Consider the following 18,955-nt stretch of genomic DNA (forward strand, 5'->3'; position numbering starts at 1 on the left):
AAGAAAAGGAAAAACATGACATGCCTGTGAGATGCGCCAGCGGAGGGTTTGAGAGCATCTCCTGTGGTCCCTGGCTTGGAATTTGACTGCGTCATCTCTGGGTTTCGGAACACTTCCACCCCGAACTCTGAATCAGCAGCGCTCCACGGAGGGGGAACAGCATGGGGTTAAGTGAGAGTGTTAAATATGCTAATTAACTTGAGGATGGCTGAGGACACTCTCTGCTGACGCGGTGGGGCGCTGAGAAGATCCCCCACCAGGGGGCTGTATTTTCAATAAGACAGACGTGACCCCCTTCCGTTCCCCTCCGCCATGAATGCGGAACAGGCTCGCGTTTGTGGGGTAAATCTGAACAACCAAGATGCCACGCCCTCGGACGCGTCACCCGGTGACCATATGCTGTTGAGCCGGAACCTTCCTGAAATGTTAGGCGGCTACGAAGATGTGTAAAACGGCCTAATAGCCTGCTGGTATAATCCCTGTCAATAACAGTAGAACCTCTTGGACTGCTGGTCAGCCAATTCCAAACACATTTGTCAAATCATGGACATTCATGAATCCCAAGACATGGCATGTCTTTGGCCCCACGCTGCATCAGCAACAGCCTGGCTGGCATGCTGCTGGAGGAAGAGAGATACATCTCAACAGCAGCATGAGTGTTTTTTGCTGTGGCAGTCTATATTGGTTTCCAGCGGAGACCAGGATGAAGGAAACCCTTGGTGGAGAAGGACGGGAGAAAAGTGCTGTTTGGCTGACCTCCGCTAAGGTCATTAACAGAGGCCACCTCGCCTGGCGTATAACACAGCATCTGGTGTCAATGCTCAAAATAAACCATTTATTAAAAAAATAAAAATCGAGAACACTATTGAATCTGACAGGCATCCACATCAGAGCCTTGTGCTCCAGGCCAGTCCAGGGAAGCAGATGTAGATTCAGTATGAACTACTGCTCCTGTCTGGGCTAAGATCCCTTAGTGGGGAATCAGACAAACAGGAATCAAAACTGAAACGAAAATGGTTCAAAGACAAAAAAGGTACGGGGCAAGAAATGCTGTTTTGTTCACGAACGTGGCACTTAACCCAAACAGTTTCAGTGAGTACCAGTACCCGTACCAGTCGAAAGTTTAAGGACACCTTCTTGACATCATACTTGTCCGAGTCAAAAAACACCAAAACTAGAGGACTAGAAGTCAGTGTGGACCACTGAGTCAAAATATGAACGCTTGGGGTCCAATTGATGAGTTTTTTTGGGATGCAAAGAGTGAACACATCAGTTGTGTGTGTGTGGTTCCCACTATACCCATCATGGTGGTGGTAGCATCATGGTGTGGGGCTGCTTTGCTGCTGACACAGCTGGTGATCGTTACCAAGTCCATGGTAATGTCAACCAGCATAGCTATCACAGCATATTTCAGAGGCATGTAACTCCAATGGAGTTATGACTAGTTGGGCAGCCCTTCATTCTTCAGCGAGCTACTGACCCGAAACACACCTCAAAGCTGAGAAAGAACTATCTGGGCAGCAAGGAAAGTAAAGGACAACTGAAAGCAATGACCTGGACATAAAATGTTCTCAATGCCAAAAGATAATTTCCAGCAGTGTACTCAAACTTTTGGCCAGTCTTTTGGTGAGTTTAACAAAATATTGTACATTACAGCACCTAGGGATGAAAGTAAGAAAAACTGGTAATGTTGCAAGGATGACAGAAAACAACCTCCAGAACACTTGCAGAAACCTCACCCTTTAACCCCAGGACCTACCGATGCCACCTGGAAGGAGTTGTTAGTCCCTCTATGGTCCAGGTCATGGCACATGCAGGACACAAAGAGAGCGAAGATCTCAATGTCCCTGTAGGGACAAACAACCACAGAGAGAGAGAAACTGTTTTAGCCTTTTTCTAAATGAACTCCGTCTTTCACTGACTCCTAAGTTTGTTAGGTTTTCTAGAGAAGCTGTGTAACTTCTTGGTCTGGGTTCGACACACGTTCCCCTTGCCAAAAGCCCCCCACGTTTCATTGTGAGATTCCGTGCTGCTGATCGGACTTGTGACGGCATGGAAGGGAGATATGGCAAGGCCCTATCTCGGAGGAAAAGAGAAGAAGGGCTCCTCGCCGTGGTGCTGTCGATTCCTCCGCTCCTTACGCCCAGAAGCCTAACTCTGTGATCTGCCTCCAACATTCAGGCTTGAGCGGTGCCTGTCCGCCCACATGCAGCGCCACAATCCATACATCAGATCCAACGCAGGTTACCTCGGAAGGCACCCAGGGCACCAGTGAGCGAGGCAGGAGTGCAGAGGCAGCTCATTACCACACGATCTCCGCTCATTTAAAAATAGTTCTGCGTGGCTTTTGCTCTCGGTGTTTCTCGGCTGGTTCGTGCGGCGGCTCATTTTCCCGCGTATGTGAAATAAGAAATAAACATGGCAATAAAATGGAATCGCTGTGGAGACAGGGGCCAGTGCCTCGGGCAGAGCAGTGTCACCACCTCCTGTAACCCTCTGGCTGATTGGGACAGGATGTGGCGACGCACGTCCGCTTTGAACAAAGAGAGGGCAGAAGGACACACACATCTGCACACATCCTCAGGAACATCCCAGAAGCCTTCTGTTGGTACGATGCTAAATGCCGAGTCAGCAGAAGGTGTAGGCTGGCGTCGAATAGTTGCTCGAGGTGTTTGGAGGCTTGTGGTGTGAGGTTCTTACTCGAGGTAGTTGGAGAGCTCCAGGTTCTTGTAGAGGAGATAGCAGAAGTGGGACACGGAGAAGGCGTGCATCCAGTTGTGGTATGGAGGGTCCCGGTAGCCCTTCTTCACCATCAGACAGAACCTGCACATCGATGAGAACGACTTCAGAAGGTCAGTGGTGTGCCCTTGTGAAGACATCATCACTGACATCATGACTGAAATCATGACCGATTACAACTCATACACTGATTTTGCCAAAGGGGTGTGGATGAGGTAAGGGGACGGAAGGCAGCGCCTCACCTGGCCAGAGTTTGCAGGTTGATCTTGTAGGTGTTGGTGAAGCCCATGTCCTCAAACATGCTGAGAATTCCCTGTAGAAGAGAGAGACAACAGTGATGAGGCACACAGAACAGCGATGGAGAGGACCGAAACAAAGATGCTGAAGTAGCACCCACCATCGGCGTGCTCTCATCCGGCAAAGACCGCGGGGTGTACGTGAACTCCGCGAAGCTCGGGTGAATCTTGCGCACGGGTTCGATCCCGCTCGCCAGCAACTTGCTGACTTCCTCATCAGATACCTGCAAGGATCGACGAAGAGGCCAGACATTGATTCCTGTCATCACGCACCATTTTCCACACACCAGTCTGGACGAACAGAGAAAGAGGACACCATCCAACCTTCATGTGGTACATCATCATCTCGTTGGCCAGGTGACTCCTGAACTGGGCTTCATGGACCTTCTTGTACAGCAGAGACTGCAGGACAGAAGTTACTTCCATGAGGAATTTTAAACTCTGCGGCTCCGGGAAGTCTCAGCGAGGAAAAGTGCAGCAGAAGAAGCAACACGCAAGACAAAGAGCTCCAGACACAAAGGCGATCTCACAGAATCGATAATAATTCATAACCGCATTAATACTCCCCTGGTGATCCTGCACCATATAATGTGGCCCCGCACAAGGGTGACTCTGGAAAAAGTTTGAGTCCTGAAGTAATTGATGCATTGTGAACAAAGTGAAGTTGAAGGGAGGGTAGTTGACTCGTTAAAGGAAACTGCCCTTGGGGGCGCTATCAGAGCGGTGGGCTCGTCCTCTTGCAGACCAGAAGGTTTTAATGAGGGCGGCAAGGTGGTGCAGCAGGTAGGTACCTCACATCTCCTGCGCTGTGTGTTCATACATGGGTTCGAATCCAGCTCGGTCTATGGAGTTTGTGCATTCTTCCCATCTTGCCGTGGGTTTCCTCTGGTTTCCGCCCACCGTCCAAAGATGCGTTTAAGGTGAACTGGTGACTCTAAATGACCCTTACTGGGTGTGAGTGAATGAATGAGTGTGTGCGACCGCCCTGCGATGGACAGGTGCTCTGTCCAAGGTGTACCCTGCCTCACATCCCATGCTGCTGCGATAGACTCTGGACCACTATGACCCTGCATTGGACAAGCTATTGCTGATAATCGATGGACAGTTTTGATGATAATATGCTTTTAAGATCTTCATGCACTTACATGAGCGATGCTGATGCCACAGTATATGGAGAAAGCGGTGGCCAAGTCCTCATCGAACCTGTTGAACCACGGCCCATTGGTTTTATTGACCAGTTCGGCCACTCCGATTACCTCTGGGATGGGGGTGGGGGGACATGGAAGCACAGAGAGAGAGTGAAATGGAGGTGAGGTGGTTTAGATTAATCTCAAAGCCCACATTTCCAGGGTTCGGAGGAATTTCACACGGGCGCAGCACTTCCGGGGAGCGTGCAAAAGTGTCAGCATCCTTCCCACTCGAGCTCTCCGCGTCGCCCTTAAAATATTCTCTCTCGTTGCGTTTCAAACGAGTGGCGCAGGCAGATAAATAAAGCAGCGATCAGGATCTTGACGCCGAAGCTCCGCCTCTGAGAAGCGAAGAAACGCATGAATCGTGCAGGAGATCATTTCCCCGCGGTCGCCAAACCCCGGCCTTATACTCACATCGGGATAAAACGACACATTCATTATGGGACGATGCTGTAACAACTCCAGCATATCAGTGCCAGTAATATTTGTCGGAAAGATATATTTTGGTAAATTTTGCTACCGAGTGTGGACTGCGTGGAAATATGTTTAATTCAACCAAAGAGGAGTTTCAATCATCTATTTAAACATTTCATTATCTAATTATATCTGTGCAGTAACCGAAAAAACAACATAGGTAAAAAATATGTTTCGCTTGTTTGTTTGTGTGTATTGGCAGAAGGACTGAAGGGGAGTTACGCCATTACCGCAGCATCTCCAGGCCACAGGCATCTGCGCCGACCCTGATGGATGGCGGACGGCGACTGTAGATGATGCCCTAATGAGGGATCGGTGGTTGTTTCAGCAGCATCTTGCATCCCTGCTGCTGGAATTGTTTTGTTTGCTTTAGGGCCAAGAATCTACAGTTATTTATCTGATGCTTTTCTCCAAAGCTACTTAAGATTCTAACCTACTTACACTGATTTACCCTTTTATACTGCATCAATTCAGGGTGAGCACTTCGATCAAGGGCATGAGAGCAGGAGGTGGGATTCGAACCTGGGTCCTTCGAGTGCAAGGTGTCAGCTCTAACCACAGTTGCCCTGTTTTACCTTAGGGAGAGATGGAAGCTGAGAGGGGATTTGACCCTCCACCCCAAGGGCCTCTCCATAGGGAGACGTGCTCATCCGGAGGCTCCTTGGTTCAAACCCCAAGTGAGAGACACGGACACGCTTGAGCGAGCGAAAGTGTGACTGAATTGCGTACAAGGCTAGGCTGCTCCTGTCCCTTTTCCATTATTGATTCTTATAATTTTCCATAATTAATACTGGAATTAATTAGCCACTCGACTGAATGGGCACATCTGCTCGGCTCCTGAAGTCATTCATATGATTTATTGCCTAGTTGCTCAGCACACAGTCTTGCTGGCAGCACCTCACGTGTGCCAAAATTGCTCATTTCACCCACTTACGCTGCCAGATATTTACTGGAGCGGTTAAGGTGAAGTAGCTTCCCGAAGGGGGCGAATTGAGAGCCTCGAATCCGCAGAGCTGCTCACCCCACTGGTCTTGCCCTCCGCAATCCCGCAAGGAGCCCCCCCTCACCGTTATTTTCGTCCTTGATGGGGAAGCAGAGGATGTTGCGCGTGCGGAAGCCCGTGCTGTCGTCCACGCCCCTATAGAAGAGCGGGTGCGAGTAGGCGTCCTTGATGTTGAGGATCTTGCCCGTGGTGGCCACGTGGCCCGCGATGCCCTGATCTGCCGGGATGCGGAACTCCTTCTGCGGGAAGAGCGGCGGCACATGGATGAGCACGGGGAGCGCCGCTGAAACGACGCCCTCCGGGTTTGTAAACAGGCCCTCTTAGCGATGGGAGGGAGAAGAGCTCTTGTGAAACGGCGCCCTCCGCAGCGCGGCGGCGCCAGCGTGAGCCTGGCTTACAAAGGGTACGAGGCACTTAGCGGGAAAGACATTAGCACAACAAAGGCAGACGCTGCCTCCCGCGCCGTTACGACTCAACTACACCACAGTCGCTGACTTTGTTCATTTTTCGAGGGTAAAGCAGTTTGTTTGGGGTGGCGGGTGGGGGGGGGGTGGGGGCGGGGCCGGGGGAGGGCGGGCAGGCAGGCAGGTACCTCATCGTCGTTCACCACTCCGCCGTCGAACACCTTGGCCACCAACTCGTGGCTCACCGTGTCCAGCAGGAACACCGAACATCTGCCGGACGGAGGGAGAGGAGTGACGTTAACCCTTCATATCCTTTAAAAATCACTCGTCATGTTTACAGTGTTTTAGCCATATGTACACTCAGACTGGTCACGTGATCGGGTCATATTAGTTATTTATTCTTTTTGTGAACGCTTTCAGCTGGGGAAGTACCTTGATCAAAGGCACCACAGCAGGAGCTGGGATTAGAACCTAGAGCCTTCAAGTGCAAGGCGCTGGCTCTGACCACTACGCCACCTGCTGCCCATATGTGATGTAAATGTCCTGAATGTGGCCTGGAAAGGACCGTGTACGGTCACGTGTATACGGCGCTCTATGGAACCTGAGAGGAGAGCTGCCTTTCAGGGTATAGTAAAGATGCCACTGCAGTAACACTGAGCTGTTTTGTGTTTATCACCTAGAACCCCCCCCCACCCCACTCACATCTCCGCGTTGCTCAGGTTTCTGGCTTCAATGATGATTTCCTGCAGCAGCACCGAAACATCGTCTGGAGGGAGAGAGGAGCATACATTCAACATAACGGCGTCGTTTCTTTATTTTGTGCTGCGCTCGCTCTAAAATAAACACGGACAAACATACCCAAATGTGTGAAGAGGTTTTTGGCCACCTGGAGCAAGGCCTGAAAAAGGAAACACAGGTGAGCCAGGCTCCCAAATTGGACCGGAGAAGCGTGGTCACGTCTCATTACCGGATCAGCTGGTGAAGTGTGATCTTATGTGGTCACCAGGTGGACAGGTGGTGAAATGAGGTCCTGGCACGGTACAGCACGGACCTCAACACCCGCCCCAGCCTTCCACCGTCCCCTCCTCCCCGACACAGGATGCACATGCACAGCATGGACACCTTCTGGGTTACCACGGCAACAAGCCTAGGGTTGACTGAAGCGACCCTGGCAACAGGACCGAGGACAGGGACTTCAAAATACGCGAGTCGGAGAAAACCAGAGCTGAAACACTTAGCGTGCGGATTAGGGTTACAGCCCTGAGCAGAGGAATGTGTGCTGGATGACACAGGACTCTTTGGCTTTGGGGAGAAGGAAGGAGATGAGTGCTGAGCACATCCCGGGGGACGGTCATGGCAGGACGCGCGGCATCTCTTGGGGGCCAAAACGCTCGGCATCGACTCCTTGGCGCGGAACCTAGACATTTTCCTGGAGTGTTGACCTCAGCGCTCCCAACACGTTGACGGCTATCGTGTTTGTTTTGCCGAAAACGTGCCGTGTCCTCGATAACGTGCGAACGGTTAGGGATAGAAGCACTCAAACAGGTCGGCCCAGCGCTAAAGCGCCCCAGTCTGGTAAACGACTTGCGGCAAAATCCCTCCGCTGAACAAGGACGGACGATGGGTCGGAACCCAGCTGTCATCCCACACGATGTTTGCCAAACTGCCGACGCTGCAGGACTCTTCTGCGATCGAGTGCCGGGACCCATGGTGCTGACGGGAGGCTTCTCGCTGCAGGTCACTTGTTACTAGGTACCGCTAACCACTCCGGTGTGTCAGTTCAGGTCCAAATACACTAACCCTAACCACTTTTCCCCTATTATTCAGTCTCTCGAGATCTAGTTTTTCACTTATCTGGTCTGCCAATGCAATGCAGTTTCATTAATGGGTCCAGATTTTCATTTATCCGGTCTGGCACATCTCGCCTGGGGTGATAAACTGAGGGTGCTTTCGAAAATTACGCCACGCGACCGTGTGAGAGAGACTATGAGACGCAGTGCATTGTGGGAACTGTGTACCCGCGCTCTCAGCTGGAGTCTGGCACTCTGTGGTCTTTCTTCTGTAGTCGTGTTTGTGTTTGCATCCTGTGTTTCACACCATTTTGCTTTAATTTCCAAATTATTCATTCATTTATATGGAACATACAGCCTTTGTCCTCCTCAAAGCCAGGCTATACAAACTATGAGTGTAACTTTATATAATCATAAATATAAATTTATATATATGCATATGATGCTGCTAATGATTGATATTCATTCCGTTTTAATGCATCATACAACTTTTCCTAATGATATTAGGCCCCATTTAGAGTGACTTTGGAGTGAACGTGGGATGGGCTTGGAACTAACTGGAACTTTTCTTAAGAGATAATGGAATAAGCAATTTTTTTGTCCATAGTTTTCCCATATTTGGTCTGTTTTCACAAACATATTAAGACCGGATTATGGGGAATAAGCGCACGGAACCCCCATCCCTAGTGTCTGCACACATTTCACACCCGCAGGCCGCTGCAGTGTTTCGTCACCTGGCACTCAAACTTGAGCTTCTGCTCCTTCTGGAAGGCTAGAGTGCTGGTCAGCACGGTCGACGTGTAGCAGAAGCAGTGCTGTATCTTGTGTTCGTCGGCCTCCGTGTACCTGCGCAGGGGAGAGATGAGGGAGACGCCGCATGAGAAACGGAGCACGTTCGAGTCGCTCCGTCCACACCAGTGCAATACTGACCGCATGTTTCAACTCCTCTATTCGAGCAACTTCCAGCTTCAGCTTTGGTTTTTGTTGGCATTTTCCAAGGGGTATAGTGATGTTACCATGGAGTGTAGGGCCTTAGTGAAAGGTCCCTGGTTTAATTCCCACCTCCTGCTACACTAGATCAAAGAATTTACCGTGCACTGATACAGTAAAAATTTCCCAGGTGTAATAAAGGGGAAAAGACTATGTAGGCATTACTCACACTGAGCAACTCCGGAAAAGCTTCAGCTAAATGAATAAACAATATTAGCAGTATTGAATCCGTTATTTCTGCGATATTATGTTTACCTTAATAGCGAGTTGCGACTGTCTTGAGACTTTCAGTGTTGCAGAAAGCAGGAAATATATACAGTAGCGGGTTTTATAGAGTAAAATACATAGTAGATCATAAATAAAATACCATTTGTTGAAACTGAGCTGCATGAGGGCTGTGTGCACTTACATTTACATATTTATCAGACACTTTTGTCCAAAGCGACTTCCAATGAACTCTATGTAGTGTTATGAGCCCACACACCTTATTCACCGCGGTGACTTACACTGCTAGATACACTACTTACACTGGGTCACTCATCCATACATCAGTGGAACACACACACACACACACACACACACACTCTTTGTCAATCACATGCTATGGGGGAACCTGAACAACATGTCTTTGGAGTGTGGGAGGAAACCAGAGCACCTGGAGGAAACCCACACAGACACGGGGGGAACATGCAGACTTCACACAGACTGAGCGGGGATCGAATCCATGTCCTCTCGCACCACCCAGACACTGTAAGAGAGCAGCGCTACTTGCTGTGCCACCCATGCACTTACACCGATTTTACAGAGTAAAAACTTCCCACCTGTATAAATAGTAAGTCATTAAAGTTGATTATCTAACGCTAAGTCACCCTGGACAAAGGCTGCTAAATAATGCTAAATAACAAGTATCTACCGGAACAGTCCATGATATAACTGTAGGGAATTCTAGTCCCTTAACCACTTTGCCACCCACTGCCTGAGATACACAAAACATAAGAGAGTGGGAGGCACTGCCCCACCTTGGGATGGGATGGGGGTTAGGGAATTTCACTGTTTACTCTACATCATTCCCAGGGAGGAGACGTAATTTATTACAACGGCCGTCTTCATTTATTGATTCGGACTTCAGTCGATTCTCTAATGCAAGACGAAAAAGCAATCAGGTCAAGAGGGTTCCAGGATGCCAAGGTTGAAAAACAGAGGTGTAGCCACCCCCCCCACAGCCTTGAGTGCTAGAGTTTTCAGAAGAGACACGTGGCCTCGGGTGCGTTCCACCTCAACGGTTTGATGCTGTCAGACCTGCCGAGGGATGAGACCAGGACCGCTAGGGTGCGGTCATACATCAGCGACCCGTCTCTGACCGGAGCGACACGGGTCATGGGTATGGCACACGTGTGCTGCAGTGCAATTCTCTCACGTATCCTTATTACCCAAGAGTCAAACGGTGCCTCTGGAACAGCAACCTGATACATCAATTATGTGAGGCTTTAGTTAAGATGGAACATAAGCTGCAACATGTGGTTTTGAGCTTTGTGGGATGAGAAGCCCCTGGAATCAAGGGCTCAACAGCAGCAGGCATCCTGGAAGAAGGTCCGGCCGAGCCCGGGTTCGCGCAAATCGCGATTTTCCACTGCCGGTTCAGAAAAATCCGGAGCGATATGCAGAGGCGGCGGGCCTCGGACAAGCGGTCAACTCCAGAGTTGCACGGCGCCCCCCGGTGAGAAACAACAACAGCCGCAGTTACATCAGCGTAGATCTCGAAGAACTTCGCGGCTCGGCGGCGAGCCTCTGATAGCCAATTTGCAGCGTTCGCACAAAGGCGACACCCTGAGAAGATGGAGCGGCGCCGAGTGTCCCCTCGCATGGAACGCGTTCTAATGAAGCGCGGCATTCCTCAGAAATAAACAATCCTCGCGGATAGGAAGTGGGATGACGGAGCGGCGGGGGGGGGGATGGTGTTTATTGACCCGAAAGTGAACAACCGCTACACCCGCATGGTGCCAACTCAATTCCCAGAGTGCACAGGTGCAGCAGGGCTGATAGCGTTTGTCAGCCGCAGATTAATAGGAGGACGATGAAGGTGCAGAACAAAGGGGTTGAGCTTTCGATAAGGCATGGAGAAAAAGAACCCAAAGGGTCCCCTCCAGGCCGCTCCGCCCCACCCTACCCCGTCCCACCCCGCCAGCCCAGTGCCCTCCTGCTGGCATCTCTTTGCCCAGGACCTGGTTATTTACACCAAAAGCTGGTCCTGTCAATCACTGGCTCTTCAGCTCCCCATTTCCCCAGACGCAAAGTGACGGGCGAGGGCCCAAAGCGGAGGATTCCGGGAAATCTCAGACTACCGCCATCAGTCGATTATGGTGTTAAGCTACTTACTGTGATTTAGTCATTTACACAACAGGGTCATTTTTACTGTATCAGTTCAGAGCACGTACCTCCATCAAAAGTACTACAGCAGGAGGCGGGATTTGAACCAGAGCCCTTACAGCGCAAGGCAGCGGCTTTGACCGCCGTGGAACCAGTTGCGAACATGCTTTCCCTTATGTTGTGACATCATAAAGGGAAGAAAAGGAAAAGGGACAATACAATAATTCATAAGAATTGATATGCCCACAAGAAATTAACACTAAATCTGAAACCCTGGAAAACAAATTAGGAGAGAATCCGCAGACATGAGCAGCTGGATCAGTTCATGGATTATACAGGTAGCACCTGGCCTGGAGTACGCGGTCCAAGCCTCGAGGGGCCGCCGTACAACCGTGATTTTTTATTAAGCCCTTAAGCACATGATTGGACTAATTATTTCTATAACTGAACTAATTTAGCTTCCCTCTCATTAGCGGGGCTGTTAACTGTTTCAAGAGGGATGGGAGTCGCGCGCGCAGCATGGTCCCCCGTGACCGGGGACCTCCGTCTTCAGTTAAATCCTCTGTAATTAAGACTGACGTGATCTCCTTTCGAAGGAAGTTGGAGGGGGCGTTGTTTCTCGGATGTAATATCCCTAAGTGAGACGTTCGCTTCGTGCGCAACGGGGATGTGTTCCAAAGCACAACCGGTTTCCCAGTCCTGGGGGGCTCTGTATGTGGGTGTAGGGGCCTGCTAATTAAATATAATTTACACACCACTCATCCACACATCACAGGTGTGTGCGGTGCTAATCGAGAAGCTCGATCTCGCGGCGATGATGTGCGGAGATCACGTTGCTGTGACATACGAAGACCGATGCGCAGCATGAATATGAATATGAATAAAGCTGTCTCCCGGGATACAGCGCAGCCTCTATTACACATGCTGTTTGAATGCCAGGGGAATCATGGGTAGCGCTGCACCGCTCCCCTTTCAGCAGGGACTTTGTTCAGACTCCATTGGCATTGACTTCCAAGGCCCCAGACGTGCGCGGAGTGCCGGAGGCAAGGCGGGCCACGGCCTGCGGGGGGCGCTCACTCACTTCTGACCGCCCATCTTGTTAAAGGCGCACGCCAGAGCGACCACCTGGGAGGTGGCACGGCTGACGACGGGGACGCAGAGCATGGACTGCGCCTCGAACCCCAGCAGGCTGTTCAGCTGCCGATGCTCCTCCTGCCGGATAGAGGGGGGGAGGTTTTAATGCCTTGGCAATATTTAATCTTCATATTCCCTGCCAGTGAAGCTCTCGAAATTGAAACTGGATGGGAGTGACAGATGGAACGAGAGCGAGATGGAGGAAAACGAAGCAGAAGAACGGTTTCGCGAAAGAGCGTTTACTCGGAATATTCTGAGCTCACGTGCGGGTCGGTCCGCGGACGGAGAGCGAGGGCGACGGGACCCGTCCCCCGGTCCTCCCTCCTAGGAGGTTGGCAATTCCAATAGGAGTCTGACTTTCCATCGATCATCCTTCTGTCCAGTTTCTTTGTAGTTTTATTTTCTTCTCATGAATTGGACAGTTGGAGTATTGCTGATTAATTATATATTTTTCAGAGGTTTTGAGAGAAGAGGACGCCTGAATAAACCTGAGGGTTGTTGCTCGTATACAGCATTTATTAACAGACGCGTTGATTTTGCCGGTACAAGCAAATCGAGTTGCGAATGGTTCGGCAGCCCGCGCGTGTCAGTGAACGTTACGCACCTTCGGTAAAACAATAAAAGCCCCCGAGCAGCAGGTTTCACAACTCGGCCGAGCAGCTGCTGACAAGCCCACTTGTTCAGCTGCGTCGCCCGGGTTCGGGAAACGGCCGCATCCATGTTGATGGTGCGGTGCGCCCGCGGCACGACGACACAGACGCCTCCGAGCAGCTCGGCCCTGCTGGCTCTTAATCGGGCGGCAGATGGGGTCTCCGTGCGAGAAATTCTCACCCCTCCTACCAGACATTTGTGCTTTGACTCAAGGACAGTATTTCCTACCCTGATGGAGGGACAGACAGAGAGGGAGGGAGAGAGAAACCCACCGGGCTCACATTCTGCAGAGTGATGGACTTCTTCTTCTCTACTACTTCCCCAAAGCGGCCGAAGGTCAGCTGAGTTGCCAACGGTGAGGCCATGGATTGGGGGAGAGAGACAGACCGTTACCCAGGTGTCATCAAACCTACATCCTTATTACCCTGCTGCCAGAGGTTGTCTCTCCTTCAGCACGGTTTTGTCAGAGGGGCAGCGACATGACCCCAGGCGAGGGTACGAGTGCCGGGTCGGAGTCGGGGTGGTGGGGACACCGATTGTGTTGATTGACAGCTGAACTTTTGTCTAACAGCAAAAACTGACCTGGAGACCATGAGATGCCCAGGAAAGGTGCAGTGACAGCCTGACCTCGCAACCATGGCGACTAATAGAGTGGAATCTGAAGTTCACACCACCCTCCCCATTACTATTCCTGTAATTCTATGCTGCTTCCAAACTTGCTTTTTTCCCCCCATTTATTGCCACAAAGGACTTCTGTTTCATACATAATAACAAGTGACATCTGTTTTACTGCAGACTCCACGGGGGGCACTAAGCGCAACTCACAGAAAAGCTGATTTCTTCTTCCAGAACCTTGTCACCGACCACCTGAGGCAAAGGAAAAAACAACGTCAGTGTGTGAGGCGCACGGGCGCCGTGGCTGCGGTCCTGAACTGTGCTCATGGAACAGCAAGAGCGGTGACTGCTGCTTGTGTGTGACACGGGACTGAAGATGTCCTCTCTCCTGGGACGGGTAGAGACAGGAGCGTGGGTGTGTGTCGTAATAGGTACACAGGTGGCTGTTTTATACACACACACACACACACACACACTGTCTGAAACCGCTTGTCCCACGCAGGGTCGCGGCAAACCGGAGCCTAACCCGGCAACACATGGCTCAAGGCTGGAGGGGGACACACCGTGGATGGGACGCCAGTCCATCACAAGGCACCCCAACAAGCAGGACTCAAACCCCAGACCTGCCAGAGAGCAGGACCCGGCCAAACCCGCTGCGCCACCGCACCCCCCGTGGCTGTTTTAACGCAGAGGGAAAAGGAAACGTGCACACGATGTAAATAAGGCTCTTGAGCACGTGTGTATTTGCATGCTTGTGTGTGACCGAACGTTGCAGTAACACACCTGGCAGAAGAGCTGGTGGTTGTCCTCAGACACCAGCAGCAGACAGCAGCAGAGCGACTGGGTCTCCTGTTGTAGCTGTAGAAGGACATCAATCAATCAATCAATCAATCAATCAATCAGTGACTCTGAAGGCCAGTCAGTTGACCATCAGATGGCCGGTTGCCCAATCATTCTGTTGCTCCTTCAGGCCTCCACCGTGGCTCTGACAGCTCTTCAGGCCCATGGCAACAGCGCTAAGTCCCGTCGCTAATGCTAGAGGCGAGGTTTCTGGCACTTTCTCTTGACTCATTAGCCGTCCGGTGCTAATATGTTCTGCAGAAAACGCCGGACAATGGAGAGCTACGCCTCACACAATGGATCCAGACAAACAAGCGGAAGTGTTTAAATGGGGTTTGTGCGCAAAGACGACCGTGTGCCAAAGCGACTCGAACGCCGTTAAGCCTCAGCGAGCAACTGAAGCACGTTTACCGCTGAGCTTCTTTTTTGCATTTGCTGCAGAATTTCGGCTTTGCCTCCGGAGCTCGGCGCTGGAAGGATGAGGAGGATTACCGAGTCGGTGTCAGTGCACTTCCTCTATTTCCTACTGTACTCTACGATCAAAAGCAGAAACTTTACACACACACACACACACACACACACACACACACACACACTCACTCTCTCAGGTGTCCACCAATACACAACTTGATACATAAATAACTAAAATGTCATAAGAAAGCTTTGAAAACATCCCAGCTGACCCTTTCAGAGGACAAAAGATTAAACTGTCCACCGTTTTCCTTCTGTTGCCTTATTAGCGGGAAGCAAATGCTGCTATAGCAGGGAACATTCAACTAAGTTACCATGGCAACTGTAATGCATATACAGTGACGGAGGCCATACGTTTCAGACGGACAGGTATGCCGGTGACCCAGGGCCATAACGCCATCGCATAATAACTCATGGAAGAGAGTGCAGTCACCTTGCTGGACTGTGCCATGTGGAACCGGTGATGATGCAGTGTTTCAGGAGAGGGGGGTGAAGGGTTCGAATGACCACTGGGGAGCACAAGCATTAAGCGGTCCTGAGATAACGAGGCTGTCTAAACACCGATAAGGTCGCTATGCTAATGCGTGGCTCTTGGGGAGCATCCTGCCGAATACAAATGAGGCCTCCTTGTCGCGGTGCGGTCCAAAACCCGATGCGTGCGTGTCCTGCGGGGAAGCGGCACTTTGGGAAATCAGAGCAGCTGCCGATCGGCCCCGTTATTGTTCCGATGACGGGGACACGCAATCGGCCAGCTTGGGACACACACGCGCTTCCTTGTTAGCGGCCCAGATAAGTGAAATTGCTCATCTCCTGGCGATGCTAAGTGTCGCGGAAAGGGTACGAAAGCAAGTGGTGGGATTCAAACCTGCACTCTCTGCGTTCAAAGGCAGCACCTTTAACCACTTTGCCACCTGCAGTGAATGTAACAGTTCCCTCCCAAACAGGGGTTGTGTGCTCATATTGGACCGAGAACAGCAAGAGGGCACGATGCTTGGGGTGGGGTCTCTGGGATATCATGCCTGCTGCTGATTTTCGAAAGGATTACCGGTCACGTTACCGGGTGTCTCCTGATTCAAGAAGCTCTTGGAGTCGATTTCAAAGCTGCTAACGCTCCGTACCCCCCGCGTAGCTCCGTGACGACATCGACACGTGTTGGACGGGGGCCTCGAGAGCTCTGGGACTGCAGGATTCCACCGCTGCTCTCATCCTCGCCGCACGAGCTCCCTGAAGACCAGAGGAGCCGCCGGTCCATAAACAGACACGATCGTCCTCCCGGTTCCTCTTGTCGCTGACCTCTCATGACCTCCACGCACCATTAATCCATCGATGGCGCTTAATGCACTTTGCAGGTAGCGCAGCCAGGAGAGACCCAGATCTAGGTCTCTGGGGCCAGAGGTTCAAGTGCAAGGAAGATCTCTACTGCGCCTCAAACCCCTTGAGGAAAGCACTTGGGTTAATTGCATTGGTTCAAACCTCTGAATCCTTTATTTATTTATCCAACTGATGCTTTTCCTCAAAGAGACTTAGTATTAGCAATTATTTTACCCTTCTATTGTATCATACGGCACATGATTTTCACCACATCAAGTCAGGGTAAGTATCTAAATCAAGGGTACTACAACAGGATGCAGAATTTAAGCCTGGCTCCTTCTAGCCCAAGGTGGCAGCTCTAACCACTACGCCACCTGCTGCACCAGAAGGTTTGACCTTCAGTGATAAACATACTGCAATAGAGTGATCTCAGTAAAATTTAACATAAGCCAAAAGCACTGGGGAACCACCAGTTATAACCTTGGTAACATAGTGCTTCTATTATTGATTTTAATAACACGTAACATCATTCATCTGACGCTTATCAGCAAAGCAACTTACAATTATTTACCTGTTTATACAGCTGGGTAATTTTACTAGTGTAATTTAGGGTAAGTACCTTGCTCAAAAGTACTACAGCTGGAGGTGGGATTCAAACCTGCAAATGTTGGGGTCCAAAAGCAGCAGTTCTAATCACCACGCTACCAGCTGCCCACAAAATTGAATAATTTAATTATGTTTTAATGGAAAAATACACATTTATTACGTTTTAATCGGTATATTATTTATTCCGGGTTCTTTCAGTTCTTCTTTTCACTGTCTCTTTGTTCCACAGTAACAGCACATCGAACACGTAACGCTGCATGACACTTTTGGGGTTCTTCAATTCTTTCACGCTGTTTGTGAAATAGCCCCAGTGGGACAGATCTGAGCGTCAAACACTTTTATAAGTACATGTACTCATTCTACAGATGCTTTTCTCCAAAGTGTACAGCTCATAATAAACAAAAGTGCGTCACCAGCAGACCAGCAGACAGGGACACAGGTGCAGACACGCAATTCTCAAAGCACAGTCCGTTCCGTCGATACCACCATTAAACTGTATACATTACACGAGTAACCGCAGATAGAATTGGTTGGACGTATTTTTATGAATTTATGCAGAATTTTGTGAATAGGAGATCAGGACAGAAGTGGGTCTGGAAGACATGAGACCCTTTGAGACGTTTCTTGAATGTTGGGAGGGATTCAGCAGCTCCGAGGGACAGTGGGAGTTTGTTCCACAACAGTGGAACTAGAACCATGAAACTTTATGTTTTGGAACCCTTGTACAGGGAACCACTAAGGACCAGACACGTCGGGTGAGGATGGGTCTCATCATCCAGCATCTCCTTGTGGACATGTGGCCCACAGCAGGTGCGTGGGCTGGTGGTGAACACCTGGGCACCTGACCCACAACCACACCATCCCCGAATCTGGCCGCAGAGAGGCCCGGATGTAATTATCACCTGCGGATTTAAAAAAGGATCTCAATTTTCAAGTGACAAACATCCTCTTGGACGTTTTATGGAAATCGGAATGGTGGAGATTGAGTCTCGGCCGCAGTGGGAGAGGTCCGATGAGGTCAGCTGTGGTCGACCGCAATGCTACGAGCCGTGGCCACAGCAGGACGTCCCCGGGATGTGTCCGAGCCTTGCAGGGCCGGGAAACTGATCACGCCACACGCCTCGGTGAAACCCGGGTTCGTGGTGCCCCAACAGCGATGCCCCCTCCGCGACCCCTGGCACGGCCACTGGTGGGAAACACGCCTCGGCCCTATTTGCATATTTGAATAATGCAGTTTGGCAGCCCAGCGAAGACAACCTAATTGCATTGGATGCCATAAAAACATTTTGCGCTCAATAATTTTGCCACACATGACAGCACTGCTCATATATCAGGTTCTGCAGCATTGTTATTAATTATGGATGAGTATTGTGTCATGAATGGCAAAATATCCAAATCAATATAATTTTAATTTTAGCAGCATTTTGTAATGTTCATATAAAATGATGTTGTTTAATATCCAGTCATTAGTGGATGGGGTCTTTCAGCAAATGCAGCTGCTCGTAATAGTGGATTTATTTTTCTTTTTAAGTGCCCTTCGTAGCGTTGAGCAGAATCAGCCGAAAGTGCCGCGACCCGGCGGAAAGTGGTCAGGACCCGCGTTCAGAACCCACGGCTCTCCGTTTTCGCAACCCTTACTGACACGTCTTGCGGAACAGGCCGTAGTTTAATGCCAGGCCAGGGTCTCTCCCACTCCTCCTCCCCCCTACACACATGGTCCACCATCGTGCTTACTTTGCGACATCTCTCAGCTCACACCCTACCCATGGCAGTCAGGCTCTGAATCCCGGAACCCCAACTCGAGGACAAACCTTGTTTCGGTCCCACTATCGGGACCAGCTGGCATCTTTTCACACCCAGGAGGGAGGGGCAGCCACTGGTACCTGGAGCCCCGAAGGTTTATTTCCCTCCCTATGGCTGCGATTGGGACTTTTTGTTTTCCTCTCCGCTGTTGCCAGCCGGCTCACTCCACTGCTAATTATATGTGCTATATTTTAGTATTATTTTCAGCAACCTTGTTTAACATTAAATCCTTGTTTAGCGCTCTGTGAAAACATTTGTTACACTTTCTCAC

The 18,955-nt window shown here is 50.4% G+C and overlaps 1 protein-coding gene across 2 annotated transcripts in view; it reads right to left on the reverse strand.

The window, feature by feature from the left end:
- The window catches only part of pde2a (phosphodiesterase 2A), a 125,451-nt gene that overhangs the window by 4,938 nt on the left and 101,558 nt on the right, over nucleotides 1–18,955 (reverse strand). For both annotated transcript variants that reach the window (XM_018748599.2, XM_018748598.2), the window contains exons 10-24: nucleotides 14,437–14,511; nucleotides 13,864–13,905; nucleotides 13,311–13,379; nucleotides 12,335–12,465; nucleotides 8,631–8,742; nucleotides 6,965–7,004; nucleotides 6,809–6,872; nucleotides 6,295–6,376; nucleotides 5,767–5,941; nucleotides 4,181–4,293; nucleotides 3,360–3,437; nucleotides 3,137–3,259; nucleotides 2,982–3,052; nucleotides 2,701–2,823; nucleotides 1,760–1,847 (exon numbers count right to left, since the gene is read on the reverse strand). In XM_018748599.2, coding sequence (XP_018604115.2) covers nucleotides 1,760–1,847; nucleotides 2,701–2,823; nucleotides 2,982–3,052; nucleotides 3,137–3,259; nucleotides 3,360–3,437; nucleotides 4,181–4,293; nucleotides 5,767–5,941; nucleotides 6,295–6,376; nucleotides 6,809–6,872; nucleotides 6,965–7,004; nucleotides 8,631–8,742; nucleotides 12,335–12,465; nucleotides 13,311–13,379; nucleotides 13,864–13,905; nucleotides 14,437–14,511 — 1,386 coding nt within the window. The remainder of the gene's footprint in view (nucleotides 1–1,759; nucleotides 1,848–2,700; nucleotides 2,824–2,981; nucleotides 3,053–3,136; nucleotides 3,260–3,359; nucleotides 3,438–4,180; nucleotides 4,294–5,766; nucleotides 5,942–6,294; nucleotides 6,377–6,808; nucleotides 6,873–6,964; nucleotides 7,005–8,630; nucleotides 8,743–12,334; nucleotides 12,466–13,310; nucleotides 13,380–13,863; nucleotides 13,906–14,436; nucleotides 14,512–18,955) is intronic.

This window comes from Scleropages formosus, chromosome 10 (genome assembly GCF_900964775.1).
Source record: "Scleropages formosus chromosome 10, fSclFor1.1, whole genome shotgun sequence".
NCBI lineage: Eukaryota > Metazoa > Chordata > Actinopteri > Osteoglossiformes > Osteoglossidae > Scleropages > Scleropages formosus.